Source organism: Arvicanthis niloticus, chromosome 5 (assembly GCF_011762505.2).
Source record: "Arvicanthis niloticus isolate mArvNil1 chromosome 5, mArvNil1.pat.X, whole genome shotgun sequence".
Taxonomy (NCBI): domain Eukaryota; kingdom Metazoa; phylum Chordata; class Mammalia; order Rodentia; family Muridae; genus Arvicanthis; species Arvicanthis niloticus.
The window spans coordinates 82206222-82226539 of NC_047662.1; the positions used below are offsets into that span (position 1 = coordinate 82206222).

The 20318-nt window shown below is 42.0% G+C and overlaps 1 protein-coding gene across 1 annotated transcript in view; it reads right to left on the reverse strand.

Annotated features, from left to right (window-relative positions):
- The window catches only part of Pappa (pappalysin 1), a 223026-nt gene that overhangs the window by 96199 nt on the left and 106509 nt on the right, over window positions 1–20318 (reverse strand). The window contains exon 9 of the mRNA XM_034502365.2: window positions 17361–17452. Within this exon, the coding sequence (XP_034358256.1) occupies window positions 17361–17452 (92 nt within the window). The remainder of the gene's footprint in view (window positions 1–17360; window positions 17453–20318) is intronic.

Consider the following 20318-nt stretch of genomic DNA (forward strand, 5'->3'; position numbering starts at 1 on the left):
GAGCACCAAGGATCTTGACTAGCTAGTAAAGGATCATTAAATAAATACTGAGAAAACACAATGTCTGATAAAACTTGGTCTATGAGAACTTTATGTATGTGAGCATAGTGAAAGACCATGAGTGCATATTAAAATATATACATGTATGTGTATCTTCCTCAATCAAGGAAAACAAGGAACCATTCATTCTGTTATAGTATCCTGGACATTAGAGCCAACCAAGGCTTTTGGATAAACTGATGTTATATGTACCAGGGGGTGAGCCAGGAACTGGAGGATGAGTCAGAGCACCATATAAAATCAAGCCAGTAACCATACTCTGGCAAAGCTTGTCATGACTGTGATTGTAGTGTGCTGGGTAGAGTTCTCGTGAGTAGCCAGAGTATCAACATGGCCCCTCCCATCCGGGCCCTGATTCTTCTAGCTTGCCTCAAAGACCATCCTCCTTTCATATGGTTCAGAAAAGTCCAAAAGAATGAGCCATTCAAGTTATAGGGTCTTGCAATTCCAATTCAGTCAGACATATTGGAATGAATACAGATCAAAAGCCAGGAGTCAGGCAAGAATCACCCACTGGGTATGTTTGTTCTTTCTTATATGACGAACATGATGATATTTAAGCTTGAGAATGAGATTTTGTGTCAATTCGAATTGGTATGTTTCTTGAACTTGTACTGTTTTACTGCATTTTGTTCTTAAAGAGATTGTGTATGTCTTTCTACTCTTTCACTAAAGAAATGGGAGCATTGGTCCTAAATCTAATGAGTTAACTAGAAAGTTAAGACATAGAAATCAAAACCACTACCCTTTCTGGTCAGAAACATAAAGAGCCATCATGACTCTTCTTGTTCAAAACAGCTTCCAAGAAGCCATGGTTGCACTGATGTCGGTTTCCACCAACTGGAAGAAGGATTTGTCCAAACCAAAAACAAGAGATTGCAGACTGCATTGCTAGCTATTGACTCCAGAACACTGGCCAGAGATGCCCCAACTAAGGCTAGATGAACTATGCCTTAAGAGACCAGTTTTGGGCCTCAAAGAGCTGTACTATAGTCAGAGAAGAGGATACAAAACAGGAATCCTCCACTAAGGAATACCCACTCAGGTATTAAGATATCTAACTTGAAAAGGAGGGGCCTCAGAAGTTCTTTCAAGTTTCAGTGGGTCTGAAAATGTAATCATCTGCCCCAATCCTCAATATATACATTCACTATATTCTGACATACTTAATGACAATTAGCAGGTGTAATCCTATCCCTAGCTATTTCTGCAATATTCTCATCACTAATGCCACCCTGTTCTTTGATCCAGGCAGACTGATAATGTGGCTGCTCCTTGTGGGAATCACGTTCACTCTCACACCATTACCTCTCCCACCAGTAATTGGCTTTGTTTGATATCCCAGCTGCTTTTCCTATGACTTGCTTTATTTATCTCTAATTCACAGCATAACTACACACACTTTCTGGAAACCCTACCTGGCGTTCCTTCTCTAGAAAGTCTAGTTGCCACCCCTTGCTGTATTTCTATAGCATCAACTACTGGCCAATTAAAATCACATTTTTTACATTTGCTAAGGAAATGAGAGGAAAGTTGGCTGTTTCACATACCTACAATTACCTAATCTTAGTAGACTGCTTTGTAGTTAAGAGCTATCATTATCCCAGTGGTACAACAAGGAAATTAAGGTTTGAAAAAGTGAACTCATCACCTAAGACAGCTGCAGAATCAAGGATGAAATCTATACTAGTTTGATTCTAAAATCAAAACTTGCCAGTATGCACCTTCTGCACCTTTCAACATCTTTTTTTGAAATGGATACGAATACAGAGGAGGTTGTTTTATGTGATAGGTGGACCCATTTCCTTCTGGGATGTCCTGTGATTTTGCGTCTTGGGGGTTAAGTCATCTGAGGTAGCTGTGGTCACCTTTTTCGAATGGCCACGAGCCTTTAGTTCCAGGCCTTTTTCTTATCAGGAGACTGCTGAAATACTGACTAACTCTGCAGATGTTAGGAAAGCGAAATGAGAAGACAAACTATAAGCACCCATCAAAACAATCTAGCACTTGGAAGAAAACTGCTGTAACAGATTAGTAAACTTGGTTTTCCTGAAGGAAACATTCAATCTTTACTAAGTTGCCCTGCACTTAAACTGCATAGGCTCAATGGCTTAGGTTTGACTAAACGTTTTTATTTTTTAAAAGAGAAATCTGAGTTTTTGTTGGCAAATGATTGAACATGCCGGGTCCAGCCTGCAGCCCCACAGTCCATTAGGGAATTTACGAGGCAAGATGGGGGCCTTCAGCTCAAGCACTCCCTTCCGACACAGTACTTACAAAGCCATCAATTTCCTTAACAAAGAGCATTGGCTTAAATGCCCCTTAAAGCAGCGCTATTTACAGAGTTACCCACTTCCTTTTGAATTCTCTGCCTAGGGGGTGGCATGCCTGCAGTTCTTTCTAGCTACTAGTTAATTAGGTTTTCTACCCAAAAGGAAGCTAGCCTAGGACTGTGCTTGATATTCAAAAGCCGCTCAATTTGGGGTTATCAGAGAGTCCTACAGGTAATCTAAATAGCCACTCAACTCAATGAAAGTCCTCAATAGTTTGGACTACTTATGGGCAGCACAGAGGTGGGGAAGTAGAGAGGCGTGTTTGCACCTGACTCCTTTTTGATGGGAAAATAAAATAAGAGTCACAAAAGCTTTACTGAGAGTTATTTATAAAACCCTCTGTGATTTCCTGGAACTGAGGATAGTAACAAGGCCATTGTGCAGATGAGGAGGCAAAAGTAGTTCCCATTACCTTTTGTCATATCTAGAAATCGGGCACATATCGTAGCTCCAGGGTCACCACCACTCTGAGGCACCTAAGTGTCCCACTTTAGACAAGAGGGGAGTCTCCATTCAAACTCCATTCTGTCAGACTCTGAAGACTACAAGAGTTATAGGACACCTAAACTCCTAAGAAATAAGAAATTCCTAAGTCTCATAAGGAATATACCCCGTCTTCTTCATTTGTTTACTTTTTACTGACACACACAATATATATATATATATATATATATATATATATATATATATAGTATGCACCTATATATACAGTGTATGTATACACATGCATATGTATGTATATATATATATATACACACACACACACACATATGTGTGTGTGTGTGTGTGTGTGTGTGTTTGTCCTGAACTAAGTCCAAAAAACCTAGATGAATTAAAACAAATATCCACTCCTCAGGACTCACTTTCCAGTGAGTGGAGGGGTGTGTGTGTAAACTATGACTGCATTATGTTTGCTCTGAGGTGTCTGATGCTGCATAAACACAGGGGAAGAAAGCTCTGCTCAGTTTTAGGCTACCTTGAAAGAACTCCCCTTAGGAGACAGCACTTGGGCTGTATCTCTCCAGGAAGCAATGGGTGGTGAGGAGGACACCTTGCCAGGGAAAAGGAAACTGTGAGTAATAAAAGAATGTTAGAAAAAAAAGAGAGAGAGAGTAGAAGGTACAAAGCAAAATAAGATACTGGAACCTAACTTGCAAATGACTGTTTCAGACCATGCAGGTCTTACTTGGCTTGAAGGCTATGTTTAACAAGGAATTTAGATTTTCTGATGAACCAAACTGTCCACATCTTGGGTGTGAAAGCCATCACATAAGAAATACAAGCTGGATTTATTCCTGTTTGTGATTAAATTGTTGTTTCTCAAAAGCTGGGCTACGTCTCACCTGTAACCTTAACTACAAATGGCTCTATACCGCCTGTACCAGGAATGGTGATCATGTCTTTGCTTTAAATGGTTGTTCTGACCTCCTGGCAACCTTGCCTTTGGTTCAGGAGGTTGTTATGACCATCATGCAATGCTACATTTGTTTTAAAGGGTTGTTATGAGCACCTTCTTATGTTCTGCTTCTACATCTCACCTATTTGCCTGTCAAATCTCTCCTCTGGAAACCCCCTACCCCTAAGCTATAAAGAACTGTTATCTTGCCAATGTCTAATGCTGACCTCTTGAACCCTGCCTTAGGTGAAGGCAGGCCAAATATATGAATTTCTAAAATGCTTGCTTTCATTAACTTGGCCATGATGATTTGTGTCAATGATCTTTCTCCTAGCATCTTTAGAATTTACATTTTCTTCAAAGGCAATGCAAAGCTACTGTGGACATGTTCTTGTGGAGAGGGATGAAAAATGCGCCAGGCCAAGCAGGGTATGGAACGGGTACAGCTGGGCATAACACACAGGATCTGAAAACTGGTTCTAAAGGGATGGATGACTCTGAAGTGAGCTGAGAATGAGAAGGGGTCCCACTGTGGACTTTAGAAATTAGCCTGAGCCAAAATGAACAGAGAAGTAAGAAAAATTAGAGGAGCACAATACTTTAGAAACACCCAGAGTTATTTTCAAGAAACAGCTAGGCAAGAATAGATAGGAAAACACTTAGCAATATTTTGTTTAATCGTGATGTTTAATAGAATCCCCTTCATGACCTCCTTGTATAATGAGTGATTCACACCTTTGCTTGCTCTCTCCCAGGGACAGGGTACTCTCTACCTGTGAGTAAGAGCATCACTATTTTAATAGCCATAGTAATTAGTATTTATTGATCACTTTCTGGCCCATGCAATGGCAATAAGGTATGCAGACGTCTTAGCACAGGACTGGCATGGTGAGAGTTGCTCAATACCTGAACATGGCACACACTCATTAAGTGCATGAAAGGACAGATCATAGCTGAGGTAAGGACCACTGGTCTCATTTCTGACACAGAGAAAGATGCTCCTGGACATGAGGCTAGAAGAAGAGGAGGCTCCCATGCTTCAGGTCTAGGCAGCCAGCTCCCCTGTCTGTCTGTTGGTGCATTCTCTTGGCAAAAGAGAACAGAGGCAAACGGAAAGAAAATCTGGGGATTCAAGTAGTTCGCACAACGTTTTCCACAGTAATGAGGCTAAACCCAAGTTATGTGCGCGGTTTTGGACTGCTGAACGGAGGCATGGCTTCTGCCAGAATGTTCACATCACTGCCAATGGCAGTTGATAGTTTAATTTAAACTTATGGATAATTTGGGTCGGCTTTCTGACTGGTGTTGAAAGCTAAAATCACTCTGATTTCTCATCAGGTCAGCTTGCCAAAAGTACTTTGTTGGCCCTTGAAGAGCACCCCCTCTCAGGGAGGCTGATGTCTTAAAATATTGCTCTAGCCTGTTTTACTTCTGCCTGGAAACCATAATCAGTCGAGGACTAGGCACTCCAGGACTCTTGTGGCATCCTGCTTTAGCATCCTCTAGGACGAGTATATCTGCTGAGCTTCAAGGTTCACAGTGCAACTCTTGTTTGCATCTGAGTCCCATTTTTCAGGAATATTTCCTAGACTCACCAACTTTAACCAGGAGCCTTCCAGGGCCCTGTGAACTCCCCTGCATCCACCCTTACCGTCACTGATGAGACCCTGCTGTAAAGTTCTATATGAAGCACAGAAAGTGTGACATGCAGCAGGTGCTTCACACAGACAAACCCCTTCTGTGAGATCTTCATGTTCATTTCCAGCTATTGGCCACTGCTCGAGGAACATAGAAGGCAACTTAGAATAAAAAAAAAAAAGCTGTGTCTCACAACTGCAAATACTAGCACAGGTCATTTTATCTTTCTGTCCAGAAAGAAAAAAAAAAAAACTTTAAAGTTTATTATTATAATTTCAAATTTGTTTTATGCTAATTTCTTTTAGGTTCTTAACCAGTGGCAGCCTAGAGAAAGTGGACTTTCCATTGCTCCCTTTGTTCAGTATTTAATGGTCTGCAAATAAACACTTCAGATGGTGTTTGGTAAAGAGACCCAGGGATCCTTTTGTTACTTGAAGTCTCCACTGTGTCTTGAGTTACTTCCCCTTCTCATTATCTGTTTGCTGTTAGGCCCTTCAGCTCCTGAGAGTACACATTTTATTAGATTTTATTAAAGATAAAGATGCAACATAAACTAAATAATCTGGCCTCAGGGCTCAGGAGCCTTGTTTTTTTTTTTTTTTTTTTTTTTCAGGCCTAGAATACTTCACTGGTAAATGAAAATTCTGAGTAAAGTATTGAACACCTCTGTGTCTTGATTTCATTCCACAGAAAACATATATAATGTTAACACTACCTTACAGGATCTGTGTCATTAATTATTGAATTAACTTAATTGCTATAACTGCATCAAAAACCCATTCTTTGTATTATTATTACTATTGTTAGGGAGGAGAGACAGAGAGGGCCAATCAGAAGGCATGACTTTCTCATGGAAGGCTTCTGTGGTCTCTTAATTTTTCAGTAGAGCAGATTTGAGTGCAACTCTCAACTCCACCACTTAAGATACTGGTTCTCACCTTTCCTAATAATGTATACCATTAATACACATTAATGTATTAACATTGTGGTCACCTCCAACACCCCCCCCAATTTTTTTGTTGCTACTTTGTAACTGTAACTTTTCTACTGTTATAAATTGTATTGTAACTGTGTTTTCCTGTGGTCTTAGGTGATTCCTGTGTAGGTGTTGGTAGTTCCCAGCCCCACCTTCAAAGGGATCACTACTTACAGGTTGAGAACTGGCTGACTTAAGAGTGCCTACTTCCAACAAACTATCTTGCTTCCCTAAGGCTCTGTAAAATGAAAGCATGACCTCCATAGTCCACGGCCTTGTGAGAATCAGGAAAAGAGGGTCAGTAGCATTGTGGCAGCTACCCTGCCTCAGTGAGTGACACTTGGGAAGGTTTGTTCCTCTTGCTGTCATTTCTCAACTACACAGATATTTACAGAATAGAGGTCACTTTTCCCTGAATTGTTTATACATTTTGGAGCTTTTCTGCGTCATTTAGAAAGAGGTCAATAAGTGACCTTGGGTGCCAGGGACCCTGTGCATCTGAAAAGAGACACACGTCAGTGCAATTTATTGGGACAGCAGTGTTGGGCCTTTCACAGGTAGGGTCGGGGACAGGTGTTGTCTGATCCTTTAACAAAAAAAAAAAAAAAAAGCCATATGGGTTCTTGTGGCCGTTGCTTCCAGACGCAAAATGACACATGCTTAACTGTATGAGAGTGACTGGCTAGAGCTGCTGGGTCGGAACACAGAGGGGTAAAGGACAGATGTGTAACAAAGGGGTGAAGGACAGATGTGTAACAGAGGGGTGAAGGAACAGATGTGTAATAGAGGGGTGAAGGAACAGATGTGTAACAGAGGGGTGAAGGACAGATGTGTAACAGAGGGGTGAAGGAACAGATGTGTAACAGAGGGGTGAAGGAACAGATGTGTAACAGAGGGGTGAAGGAACAGATGTGTAACAGAGGGGTGAAGAACAGATGTGTAACAGAGGGGTGAAGGAACAGATGTGTAACAGAGGGGTGAAGGACAGATGTGTAACAGAGGGTGAAGAACAGATGTGTAACAGAAGTATGAAGGACAGATGTGTAACAGAGGGGTGAAGGAACAGATGTGTAAGAGAGGGGTGAAGGACAGATGTGTAAGAGAGGGGTGAAGGACAGATGTGTAAGAGAGGGGTGAAGGACAGATGTGTAAGAGAGGGGTGAAGGACAGATGTGTAAGAGAGGGGTGAAGGAACAGATGTGTAACAGAGAGGTGAAGGACAGAGGTGTAACAGAGGAGTGAAGGACAGAGGTGTAACAGAGGGGTGAAGAACAGATGTGTAACAGAGGGGTGAAGGACAGATGTGTAACAGAGGGGTGAAGAAACAGAAGTGTAACAGAGGGATGAAGGACAGATGTGTAAGAGAGGGGTGAAGGACAGATGTGTAACAGAGGGGTGAAGGACAGATGTGTAACAGAGGGGTGAAGGAACAGATGTGTAACAGAGGGGTGAAGAACAGATGTGTAAGAGAGGGGTGAAGGACAGATGTGTAACAGAGGGGTGAAGGAACAGATGTGTAAACAGAAATGCGTGAAACCAGTGTTGCGGAGTGTGGATAAAAGGACCCCTTTTTCTGTTTCTCTCTCATTCTCTTTCTGCCTAATTCTCTCTCTTTTCACTCCTCTCTCCTTTATCCACCTGAACCAGCCTATTGTTATTTTTATACTACTATCTTCCAGTATAGCAGTTAGCTATGAAGAACATCTTCAGCACAATGACAGACATCAACTATCTGACTTTGTAGAAGATACAGGGCTTCTGTTGAATCGCTCTATCCCTCCTTTGTAGTGACAGTACAGTAACAAAGGGTCATAGATGTATTCAATAGGACTTTATTTGCCAAAACTGTCAATGGGTTGGCTTTGGCCATAGCCAGCAATCTCAGTCTGCGAAAGGATGTGTGAGCCTACTGTAAGAAGAGCAGAGCATAGAGTACACATACAAGCCACCTTCTACTTCCTTCAGTCTATAAGTGACTACAGTCATCACAGTCCTTGAAGAACCCCAGCCTTCAATGCTACATACTCAGATGTCCTCGCAATCCACTATGGTAACCCCCCTTTCACACAGCAGAAGCTCTTCTTTGCCTTGATCACTAAATTATCTGAACTTCTAGCAGTCTTGACTGTCAACCTTCCTTATAGCTCCTAATATGTCCACCTTCCTTTAGAACTTCCAATTTCGACAGTGTATGTTTTAAAGGACTCCTTCTTGATCTTCCCAGGTAAAAGACTCCTTGGCTTATTTTCTCCAACTATTAAGTGACTTTGATATCAATGTCAGGGGCATTTTCCAACGTACCTACCCCAAACCCTAGCCTTCCTTGCAGGCTGTTGCTTCCTTGAAACAAGCACAGAGTCTAGCACACAGGAGGTACAATCAGTAGAAAGCTACAGAAGGAAGGGTGATGTACAAGGTCTTTTGCACTGCTTTCAGCCTGGGACTGAGTGCAAGCAAGCAGATGCCCTTTTCTTATATTTTTTTCTTGCACAGTGAAGTTTGCACATCACCTTGACTGTCCATCCATCATTTTATTTTAAGCACATTATCTTTTCTCCAAAAAAAGAAAAGGAGGACACAATTAGAACTATGTCCCTCACTTGTTTAAGATTTCAATTTTTCCCAGGGCACTCCCTTTAAGTGGAGATCACAGGTCATGAATATTGAATATCTATTCCAACTCAACATGGACTCCAAGCAACAGAAGAGAACCTCAGCTCAGGTAAAGGTCTTGATACCAGTTCTAGAGATTTCTTTCTTCTTCGAGCTTACCTAAGCCATAAGTGTACAGATGCACTTTGGGGCAGATGGGTTTCTGGTCACTTTCAGTTCTGTAAAGAACTCCTTGTTCTTAACTGTCCTGATTCACGTGCCAGGACTCTGGCCACCCTTCAAAGGCACACATCAAAGTATGGTCTCTATTCCTTACTTTTAAGAGCGTGCTTCAAGTGGGTTCCCTGATCCTGACCCCTTCCTGAGAGTCAGGAAGCTGACCCAGGGCTAAGGGCTAGAATTCCTCCCTGCTGGTGTCAGAGGCCTCCTGTTTCTTTTCACTCCATCTCTGCCTCTTTGTGGGGTAGGCCCCCCTGGTTTACAAAGGAGGTAGTGGGACTTAGGCTGTGGCAGATAGGCAAGCTTGATCCTAAGGAATACTGACTGGGATATTTGAATATATTCCGCAGACCTCCCGGTTGAGGACTCAGATCTTTGGTCCTGCCCACACGTCAGCCTTCCGCCCCATTGCCTCCTTTTCCTGCTCTTTTGTGTCCTCCGTGACCCTTTTTGACCTTTGGGGTGAAAAGAATTCCTTTCTCCTCTTGGAGTCCTCCTTTTAAAACTGCACAGTTTTAAAACAATAACAACCCTGGATTTTAATCCTAGAATTTAGACTCCAAAGGCCCTTGGGGTGCATCTAACCCATCCTTACCACTTGATGCTGATGTGTGTGGAAAGGTCTAGTGCCTTCAAAAAAGGTACCGACCACAGCCATTTGGTGTCAGCATCCAATGGTCAGGCTCAGGACCAGCTCTGCCACAGATGCACCATCTGCTTTGGCATTAGTTAATTCTGAGATTCAGGGGGAGGAAGAAGAAGAGCCCAAGAGCTACACTGAATTACCCTCAGTACTTTAGAGAATTATGGCCTTACAAATGGTGTCTAGTTCCCAGAAGAGAAAACTGAGCCTGAGAGACAGGAGAGAGGTACCCATAGCTACCCAGATAGCAACCTCGGGCTCCAGGTTCCCCAGTGCAGCCAGGACAATGAGATCCAATTGAGTCCTAGTTTATCCCTATGTTAAATGTTAGAAAGCAATTTGGCTAATGTAATTGGGAAAGAGAAGGTTTGAAAACCAAGGGTCCCACTGCTAGGTTTTGTTTGGTTTGCTTTTGGTTTTTGTTTCTTAATAGTGGTAAACATGGCATGGCAAATACAAAAGCAGGACATATATATTCACTTTCCCTCTTTTCAGGAACTCAATGGTAACAAATAGAAATACCAGGCAATACTCTCAATGCTCAAGACTTCAGACAGGTATGAGACACAATCTTTGTTATTTAAACTCTTCTCTGACCTACCTGGTGAGATGACTTTCAACAATTCGTCTCAGAGCCTCTATTTTCTGGTCAGCAAGATGTGTAAGACTACCCTGGAAGGTTGAATGATATCCTACCTTTCAGAATGTTTCTTAGCATAATACTGGTGGAAATAGGCATCTATCAAATGGACCCTTGCCTAATGAGGCTACCTGCTGCAAATTCCACTTCTCCTAATCTAGTATAACCTTGGGCAGTGTACATAATAGTTCAGATTCACAGTTTTATCCTCTACCAATTTGGGTGATGACTTTAGTAATGTTTTAGAGTGGCTGGGAGTATTGGTCAAACTTTTTAATGAATTGTGCTAGTAAAAATGAAAGAAAACAATGTATATTCATTTAAAACTACCAAGTGTCACTATTTTAATATTGATCATAAATGAACTCTTTCCCATTTGTATTGCTTTGGGGATCAAACTCATGGTAAACTACCTGCCCCAGATCAGTAACTGTATTTGCGTGTCACAACTCTAAGTAGTAACAACGATAACTAACAAATTTTGCTGATGAAACTGAGGCACAGGTTTAAAGCCTCTGCATCAGAATTTTCAGCCAGATCCCATGTTATTAACTAAGATGCCATCTGATGCTCTGCTTGTGCTGTGCATATCCTGGCTCTGTCACCGTCATTGCCATCCCCATCTCTTGCTCTTTTTAAACTTTATTTTTATTTTTTTGTTCTAAAGGTTCATCTTTAAGCCAAGGCAAGCATTGCTTCCAGAAAGTCTTGTAAAGGAAAATATATATATGAAATTGTTAGTGAATTTAGGCAACCAGGAATGTTTTTGTTCCCTAAATTGTTTTTTTCCCCCTAAGGTGAGAGGTGGATTCCTCCATTATGGTTACACAGAAAGTACTGTTAAAAAGAAAAATAATAATAAATGCAGCTCCCTGCATAGCCACTGTCTCCCTCCTCCCTAGCCTAAAAATACTGTTTTCTTTTTCAGTTACTGTTGTTCTAAACTCTCCTAGGCATATCCACTGAGAAGACACAACGATTCATCTTCTTGTTTTCCTTTCTCGCCTTGGTTCAGTCAGGCCAGGACGGTCTGACAGAGGGGCCATAGGCTAGGCGACCCCCTGCCCTCCCAGCAACTGGTGGCAAGGCAGATTGATCTTCAACCCCTTACTGCATATCTACCTCACAGAGAGGGAGGGCACTGGGCTTTAGGGAGTGCTAATTGAGTTACTGGCCCTGGCTCTAACACAGGGGTGGAGATGCCCTGTCAGGGATAGGAGACAAAGTGATGCTGAAAGCTGCTGGGGGAGAGGAACTGGTGCCTGCAGTCCTGGGAGATATGATGTGGGAGTCTATGAGTTTGTTTTCTTTACTATATATTAGCATCAAGCAAAATTTGAATCTTCTTAAGCCATGAAGGATACTCAGTATTAGGTGGGTCTTAAAAACAAAAAAAGAGCCTTTCACAAATGAAGAAACCGAGTTCCAAGATGCTGAACTGCACAAGGTCCACTACTAAACCAGGAATAAAACTGAACTAGCCAGGACTACCGTGAAGCATACAGCATGGAAGATAAAGGCATCAAGAGTTGCATCTTCTGTAAGGGCTTAAATATCCTCTCTGAAATTAGCATGTTTCCAACTTTGGCTCAAGATATATGACTAACTACAAGCCCTTCAGGGGATCCTGCACATTTTGTCTGACTAATTTGACCATTACCTTCCCTCCTTCAGCTTTTATCAGCAGCCTGTCTGCCATTTATGACTCAGTGCCTTAGAGAGGAGTCCCCATAGCTGCTGAACAATGCCTCCAGCCAGCGCCTGCTGGGGGAGTTATCATTTCACTGATACCACGGTTTCTAAAGGAAACCCCAGGCCTGGTGTGTGTTATAGTTCTAACCAAGAGGACAAGATAATTTCCACATTGCAAAGGGGAATGCAGTCAGCATTACTCAAGAGGTCTTGTGGGCGGTGTTTGTTTTAATAAGAAACTTATTATGTGCTGGGAGACTAGGGCACTAGGGGTGGGAAAGTGGGAAAGGGAAGTCACCAGAGTATTGCACAATAACACATTGGCACCTTGGGAATACTTCCGGATGTGTGGGCTTCTGAAAAGTGAAGGGGAATGCCCCCGTAAATCTGTCACCCACCCTCACACTGCTGTTACTGGCCCAGAGAAAACAGCCCTTCTAAATGGTCGGTGATGACAAGGGTGGCAAAGAAAGACAGAAGAAGAGGAGGAGGAGGAGCAGGGGGAGGACAATGACAGGAACTAAGAGGAAGACATAGATTAGGGAAGAGGAATGGTTGATCAGAAGAGCAGAAAAAAGGAAAATGAAGGAGGGAAGGAAGGAAGGAAGGAAGGGAGGGAGGGAGGGAGGGAGGAAGAAAGGAAGGAAGGAAGGAAGGAAGGAAGGAAGGAAGGAAGGAAGGAAGGAAGGAAGAAAGAAAGAAAGGGAAATAAGAAAATCCGTTCCAATGGCAGAGTTCTGGAGTATAAAAAATAGGGTACTTTATTTAATTTGGAGGGAGCACTATACCTTTGAAACCTTGGGCCAGTTGAGACATAACAATAAATCTCAGATCTCATATCTGGAATAGGAGCCACATATAAGCTCATATTAAATAGAACTGCACAATATAGGGCAACCCTATTTAGTACATGCTGCTCCATAAATGACTGCTGTGACTGCTGTGGTTGATACTTCATCTTCCACAGCATCCCAAACTCCCCACATTTATATGAGGGATGGAAGCCTAGCTTCAGGAAATGTTATTAAACTTCCTTCTATCTTGTGAGGAGAGTTTTCAGTTTGGATTTTAATGTTTAATCAGTAGAAACCAGTTTTGCTTAGCTTAAGCAAAATAAACGAAATAAACCATCTATTTGAAACACTCAGTATTTGAAACTCTCAGAGGGCAGGAGAAGAGAAATTGCATTCCCCAAGGGGAGTTTCATGAAGAAGCTCTGGCCCAGGTGCTAGCCTCAGTAAGAAATAACACCTTTCTAGTTTCCTCAGCTGTGATGCTGACTCTAGTACTTTGGATACTGTCATTTCATGAATGGTCACCAAAATAGATCCACTATGGCTTCAGAATCCAAGTTGTGAGTTGGTTGTCTGCTGGGGTAGACAGTAAGCCTAAAAGGAGGCCGCTTAAGCTGCAGGGTAACTTGGAGAAGATGATTGGCTATGCTCTAGTGCGCTAATGAGAGTTGGGCTCTACCTCACTAAAAAAAAAATGATTCTGATCCCACAAATCTAGGATTCAGAAAGTAACACTTCAAAATATTGATAGCTATTTGCCACAGATGAGCCCCAGGTCTTTTACATTTTCTGGATAAGAATACCAAGTCTTAGTATTGTATCTCCAAGCTGTGGTGTGAACTCAAGTCGGTTTCACTGAGGCCTATTTTCTCGGCCACCATTCTTGACACATACAATGATAAGAATGGCCACCTTGACAAAACACCCACCCTCATCCCCTCAGCCCCCTACCCTGCTCTAGTCCCCCTTCTCTGAATCATTAAATCTATTGGGGACAGGGTGTCTATACTTTTTCAAACTCAAGCTTTGGAGTTTGTGTTGGAATGCAGCCTCTTGGAGCTGGCATCTTAGAATGAGTTCCATTCTGCCTGGAATGCCTGCATCTTTGTGAGTCTCTATCATGGAATTTTAGATGACCAATCAAGGGTTCAGCTGATGGTCTTTCTCTGACACAGATAAAACTCATTGCATAAAAGAAACTGAAAGGCTTCCTTTAACGCAACCTATGTATTTCTTCTTCTTCTTTCTTCTTCTTCTTCTCCTCCTTCTCCTTCTTCTTCTTCTTCTTTTCCCGAGACAGGGTTTCTCTGTTTAGCCCTGGCTGTCCTGGAACTCACTCTGTAGACCAGGCAGGCCTCGAACTCAGAAATCTGCCTGCCTCTGCCTCCCAAGTGCTGGGATTAAAGGTGTGCGCCACCACCGCCCGGAGCAACCTATGTATTTCATTTCCACTAATTTAGTATGAAGATTGCTTCATAATAGTAAAGTCTCCACTCACCTCCTTTAAATCAGGAGTGATTAAGTGACCTTTTAGCAAGTAACTTTCTACAGTAAGTACACAGTCAGACTCTGAGTTTTTTTGTTTGTCTTTGTTGTTTGTTTGAAATAACCCTGACTGTCTTGGAACTTGCTTTGTAGACCAGACTGTCCTCTTTCTCACAAAGATCACCTGGCTCTGCCTCTCAAGTGCTGGGATTAAAGGCATGTACCATCACAACCAGCTGGGCTCTTGGTTTAAATACAGCTTAACTCTGTTTATCGTCTGCTACAAACAACTCGCTCTCTCTCTCTCTCTCTCTCTCTCTCTCTCTCTCTCTCTCTTTCTCTCTCTCTCTGTAAAAAAGTGATCCATAAAAACATTGTCCAGGGAATAATAGTTTAGAAATATGCCTGACACACAAAAGATGACCATCAAATACTACCCGCAATGGACCTTAAACCTAGTAAAGAATATGTTTGTACAATAGACTTAGGAGGAAGCAAGTCTCAGCTTCTCAACAACGCCCTTTTCTTCACAAACTTTGCAGAGAACATTTTGAAAACTTATGATCCTGAACATTCATTGTAGTCTGAGTAGAGTGAAAAATAGGGCCGAAACAAGCAAAGGAAGCTGATTCTAGACTCACCACTCAGGGATATTTCTAGAAAAGTCTTTCAGTCTTACCACTCTACATTTAAAATTCAGTTCATTTTCTAATAAATGGAGAATAACATATTAATTTCCATCTACTCTCTGCACCAGACACTACAAAAACAAAAGAATCAAATACTTCGGATGCACAGATTAGCAAGTGAAATATTTTTATAGTTAAAGGAACAGATCTTATTTTTTTTTTGTCTGGGACATAGGATCTTTGCTTCACCCACTCTGATGTGTCAGGCAAGCTATCAGACATAGGAGCACATGTGGCTGTGGTTCTTCAAAAAACAAAACAATCCCAAACAACAAACAAACAAACAAACAAACAGAACAACAACAAAACCCCCAAATATTAACATTCTGATCTGTGGACTGCAGCTTGCTGATGCTTTTCTGAAAACATTTCTGTAGTTGTTGTGTATGGCTGAATAGTTTTAAAACAACACAGTACAGGACTGACAGACACCCAAGCATCTATTTTAGAAGGTCCTTGTCTCACATCCCACCTTCACCAAAAACTACTTCCAGGGTGTATTCTAAGGTGGCATGCCTTATTCACCTAAGTAAAAAGAGTAAGTATTCTTTTGTATAGATCTGGATCACTGATGGCTGGTGAAGGCAAAAGGTTAGGTTTAAGCAATGTTTACATTTATGAAGAATTCAGCCACACTCAAGAGAAATCACACAGCAGACAGGCAACTTCTCAGGGATTTCTTTACCTAAATCATTTCCATTTAGAGGTGGGGAACTTAAATTCAAACCTGGTCAACCTTACAAACATCCTTAGCACTGCATCTAGAGCTTTATTTTTTAATTTAAATTAATGTTTCCTGCTGCCATACCACTCAGCTAGTTGGTAATCAGACTTTTACAATGGGCAACACTCAACTCTCAGCTTGGGGCAAAGTCTTCTGCAATAATAATAGTAATTATGATAGTTATAATAATGATGATGATAATAACAACAATAAAGGCAGAGTTCTACCTAAAAACTACCAAGTCCTTCCTCATTCTGTGTCTTCTTCTTCTTTTTTAACCATATGCATTTGCATAGCATCTCTGTTGTGTCGCTCTGCTCCTATTTGGTGCAGAAGATAAACAGTAGGTGCTCGGTAAATGTGTTCAGAATGGAATAAACAGTAAGTGAAGCAGTACTTTTACCCTCCTGGAGCTCAGTCTACCAAGAGAAACACTGTCTAAGCCCAGCACTTTAATGCACTACAGATGCAAAGATGCGATGACATCTCTTTCCCTGCAGTCCTCCTTTCAGTGAGAAATCTTCCCACCACAGTTTTCATCCCCCTAGCTCGCTGCCCATTCCCTTTTCAGATAGAGCACCTCTGTCCTTTGTACTTGCAAATGAATTGTGATTAGTTTTCACCTCCAGCCCAAGGGATTAGCCAGAGGACCTTTGATCTTCAGGTATCGATTTGCATCTTAAAGGAAGCATGATCTCATCTGGGCCAGCTCAAAATCCCATCCCTGCCCCCACACCCTGTCTGTTTACCAGCCTTGGGGCTGGACAGGGCCTCCCAAGTGGGGCTGAAACAACAAGATAGGCCAGACTCCTTGAGAAGGCAGAGGAAAACACATTTCCCACCGGACTCAGTAAAGGTGGGAAAAGGAGGTTTGCTTTCTAAGCACGTTATTTGGCCTGTTATTTGTCCTGTGTTGCAAATCCCAGAGATTGTGCAGTTTGGATCTGAAGCAAGGACCAAGGCAGCAGGTAGATCCCCAGCCAGAGCTTGTGTAGAATAAGATGAGCAGAGACTCGAGAATCACACGAAATCAAGGTTAGGCTATTCTTTCTTAAGAATAAGCCTCTGCTGAACAGTTTGATTCCGGAAACACTGTAATCAGCTCAACTCTCGATATTTCCTTCCTTTAAAGAAGAAAAGACTTACACATGAGATACTATGGTACTAACCATCCTGGGTAGTTGGTGTGAAGGAAAACCAATCTCACTAAAGTAAAGGATGATAAAGCATGTCACCTGTCACTGCCATCATCAATGAGGACTTGAGTTTTTTGAGGACAGGAATGTTTGCCTTTCTGTCTTACTTTCTTTTTTACATCTGTGTTTCATAATGCTTATGACAGTGTGTGGCCTGTGGGAGACGCTCCATAGGTGTGGAATCAAAATGAGTGAATCTCATGTGGTCATACTTGTTATTGTTATGAATGATCAATCAGCCAGAGACATGGCAGAGACTCACCGATGCAGTTGAAGGAAACTTCTTGCTTGCAGAAAAGCGAGCAGCCATCCCCGTTGGCCTTATTCATGTCATCACACTCTTCTCCTTGGTCTCTGCACAACGGATGTAAAAGGGAAAGATCCCAGGTCAGTTTCCAAACTGAGGCCAAACAAGTGAAAATACTCACACGGATCATGAAGCTTTTGGGAGATCTTGTTCCAGTTTCTCTCCCTGACTCCAATCTAGTGCCCCGGCAAAACATTTCTTTTTTTGCATATGCACGTGTGTGCTGGTGTGTGTGCTTGAGTCCACACAATCATATGAGTACCTGCGTATGCATACATGTGTGCAGGTCTATATGCATATGGCTGCACAGGTATGTGGAGGCAGGAGGACAACTTTAAGTGTGTTGTTACTGCCAGGAACACTGTCCAGTTTACTTTTTGATGCATATTCTCTGACTGGCCAAGAGCTCACTGATAAGGCTGCGTTCACTGGCCAGAAATCCAGGGATCCAACTACACTCCCTCCACTGAGTGTGCCCTTTCTAGTTTTCGAAGACTCTGAGGCCTGTCCTTGCAGTTCTCTCTCTCCATCATCTACTCTTGTAGAGCTAGAAATGGTCAGAAAACGAGCATTGCTTCCTTCCCTCAGCCTCCTTCCCTCAAACCAGGCTTTGGCAAGGAGAAAGAAGAGCAGAAACTGGGAAACTAGATAAATTGTTGCTTTCTGGAAAGTTCTCATCCTCTTAGAAACTGAAAAGGTCAGTTTAGAACCACATGTTCCAAAAATAGCCTCATGAGCTGTATAAGTTCCTTGGCGGGTCTAGCTGATCTTTTAATAGGTTTAAATCTATTGAAGGCAAGTGTAACTGGAATGACATCCCTCAGTCACAATAGCCACATGTCAAGTACTCAGGAGAAGCATGCGGCCAGTGGCCACTATGTTTGATAGCATAGAACAAAGTCCACTGTCCTAGCCATATTTATTGAATGGTGCTCCTGTCAATACCCAGCCTCGTTTTCTGTGTTATAATGGAGATAATTAAGCCTTCTCCTTGGAGTTGGGCACAAAATTGAAGCATGATTTAAAGTGTCTGGTATGTTAGGTAGCACCTACCAGATGCTAAAAGAGTCAGTTCCCATTCCTTCTTTGCCTTGGGTGTGTGTGTGTGTGTGTGTGTGTGTGTGTGTCTGCAGAGTGTGTGGCAGCTGTCCCTCTCTCTTAAGGGACCAGCTGGGAACTGTCACAGCATGGAACAGGTCTCAGACTTTTCCTTTTACCAGGGGCAATTAACACCAGGCAATGTTTGTTGTCTTTAGGAGGTGTCAGAATAGCAGGGTAGGGCCTAGCAATCAATTCTTAAGATGAACTAGGCTGTTGCATCCATCTCCAAAGAACCACCCAAGTTCTTTCCTGTCAGCACAACCATGAGCTAAGAGATTTGTACTCTTAGCTGTCCTCAGCATTCTCTGCCAGTGAATCTCACAGGCTAGAAATGACCTCAGCATCTTAGATTTTCCTTGGTTTGGTGGGGAGACATTCCTTCTTCTCCTGAACCCCCTGTGACCCCCCCGTCCTCCTGTCCCCAGTCTGGACTGGTTTCCTAAGCCATGAACAGTATTTCCAATTTACCTTCCATCACCACACAAACAGTGTATTCTACTGGTTTAAGCAAAACATTAGGGTCACCACAAATATCTTCAGTTACGATGGAGCTATCATTAGACACAGTGGTTCTGGGTTCTGAGAAACTTCCTTTGACCTTTTAGCCTGAAGTGTGTAGGCGTCTTTCTCTGTGTTCACAGACATCTTGCTTCATCTATCACAGAACTTGTCAAACTGGCCCTCTTCGCCTAATACTGGAGTGCTTGTAAGAAGCTGTGAAATACCAAAGAAGGAGATAGACTTTTCATTATCAGAAGCAGCAGCCCAGTTACAGTTACTATTCAGAAGCATCCCAGTATACAGTTCCTGGGATGAGGGACATGTAACCACTCTCTACTGGCTAATTTTGTAGTGTTCCCTTGTCACACTAAAATGAAGAGATGAATTGAGATGAGAATCAGGTCCGTAGTACAAATGTTGGTTCTAATTCTTAATAGGTGTGAATGCTTGAAAAGAGCACTTTAACTTTTTTTTTTGCAGATTATTTGATTATAAAGTATCATAATAGGCCTAATCACACATCATTGAGAGGAAACAAGGATATAATAATGTATTGTAGGGTCTCATGTGTGGAAGAATCTTGGTAAATGTTCATATACAGTGTTAATGCCATAGTATTCATTCAGTCTTTCTATCCCAACACTGTGTATTAAATGGGGTGAACCTATCTATTGCTAATGACCATTCACACCAGAGTGCCGACCCATTAAGTGCTTCTGCAAGTGCTGTATCTATTCCTTCTATCTTAAAAGAACTCATTCATTTATTTAGTGTGTGAGTGCATATGTGCTGAGGTGCTTTTTGTGGGGATCAGAGGACAACTTGGGGGCAAATGTGTTTTCTGCTTCCACTTTCCTTGCTAGAACATTCATAATGTAGATTTGATTTTCAGTAAAACATGTATGAATAGCTGCTCCATTTTCTAAGGGTAAACCAAATACCTATGCAGGGTTGTGGTTCTAAGTAAACATATTTTTAAAACAACTATTAAACTGTGAATACAATGAAGTTAAAGCTGCTGCTACACTTAGATCACTAAAAAATCTTAACATTGTTTGCACCTGTATATGACTATAAGATAGTTAGAGCAACCTATAAATTAAGGACTCCAAATCTGGATAAGCTCTTTGTGATTGTGGTGATGTGAATAGGAATGGCCCTCATCAGCTCACATATTTGAATGTGTGGCCATTAGGAAGTGGTGTTATTTGAGAAAGATTAGGCCATGTTGAAGAAAATATATCACTGTGGGGTGGGCTTTGGGTTCCAAATGTTCCAAATGTTCAAACCAGGCTCATTGTCTCTCTTCCG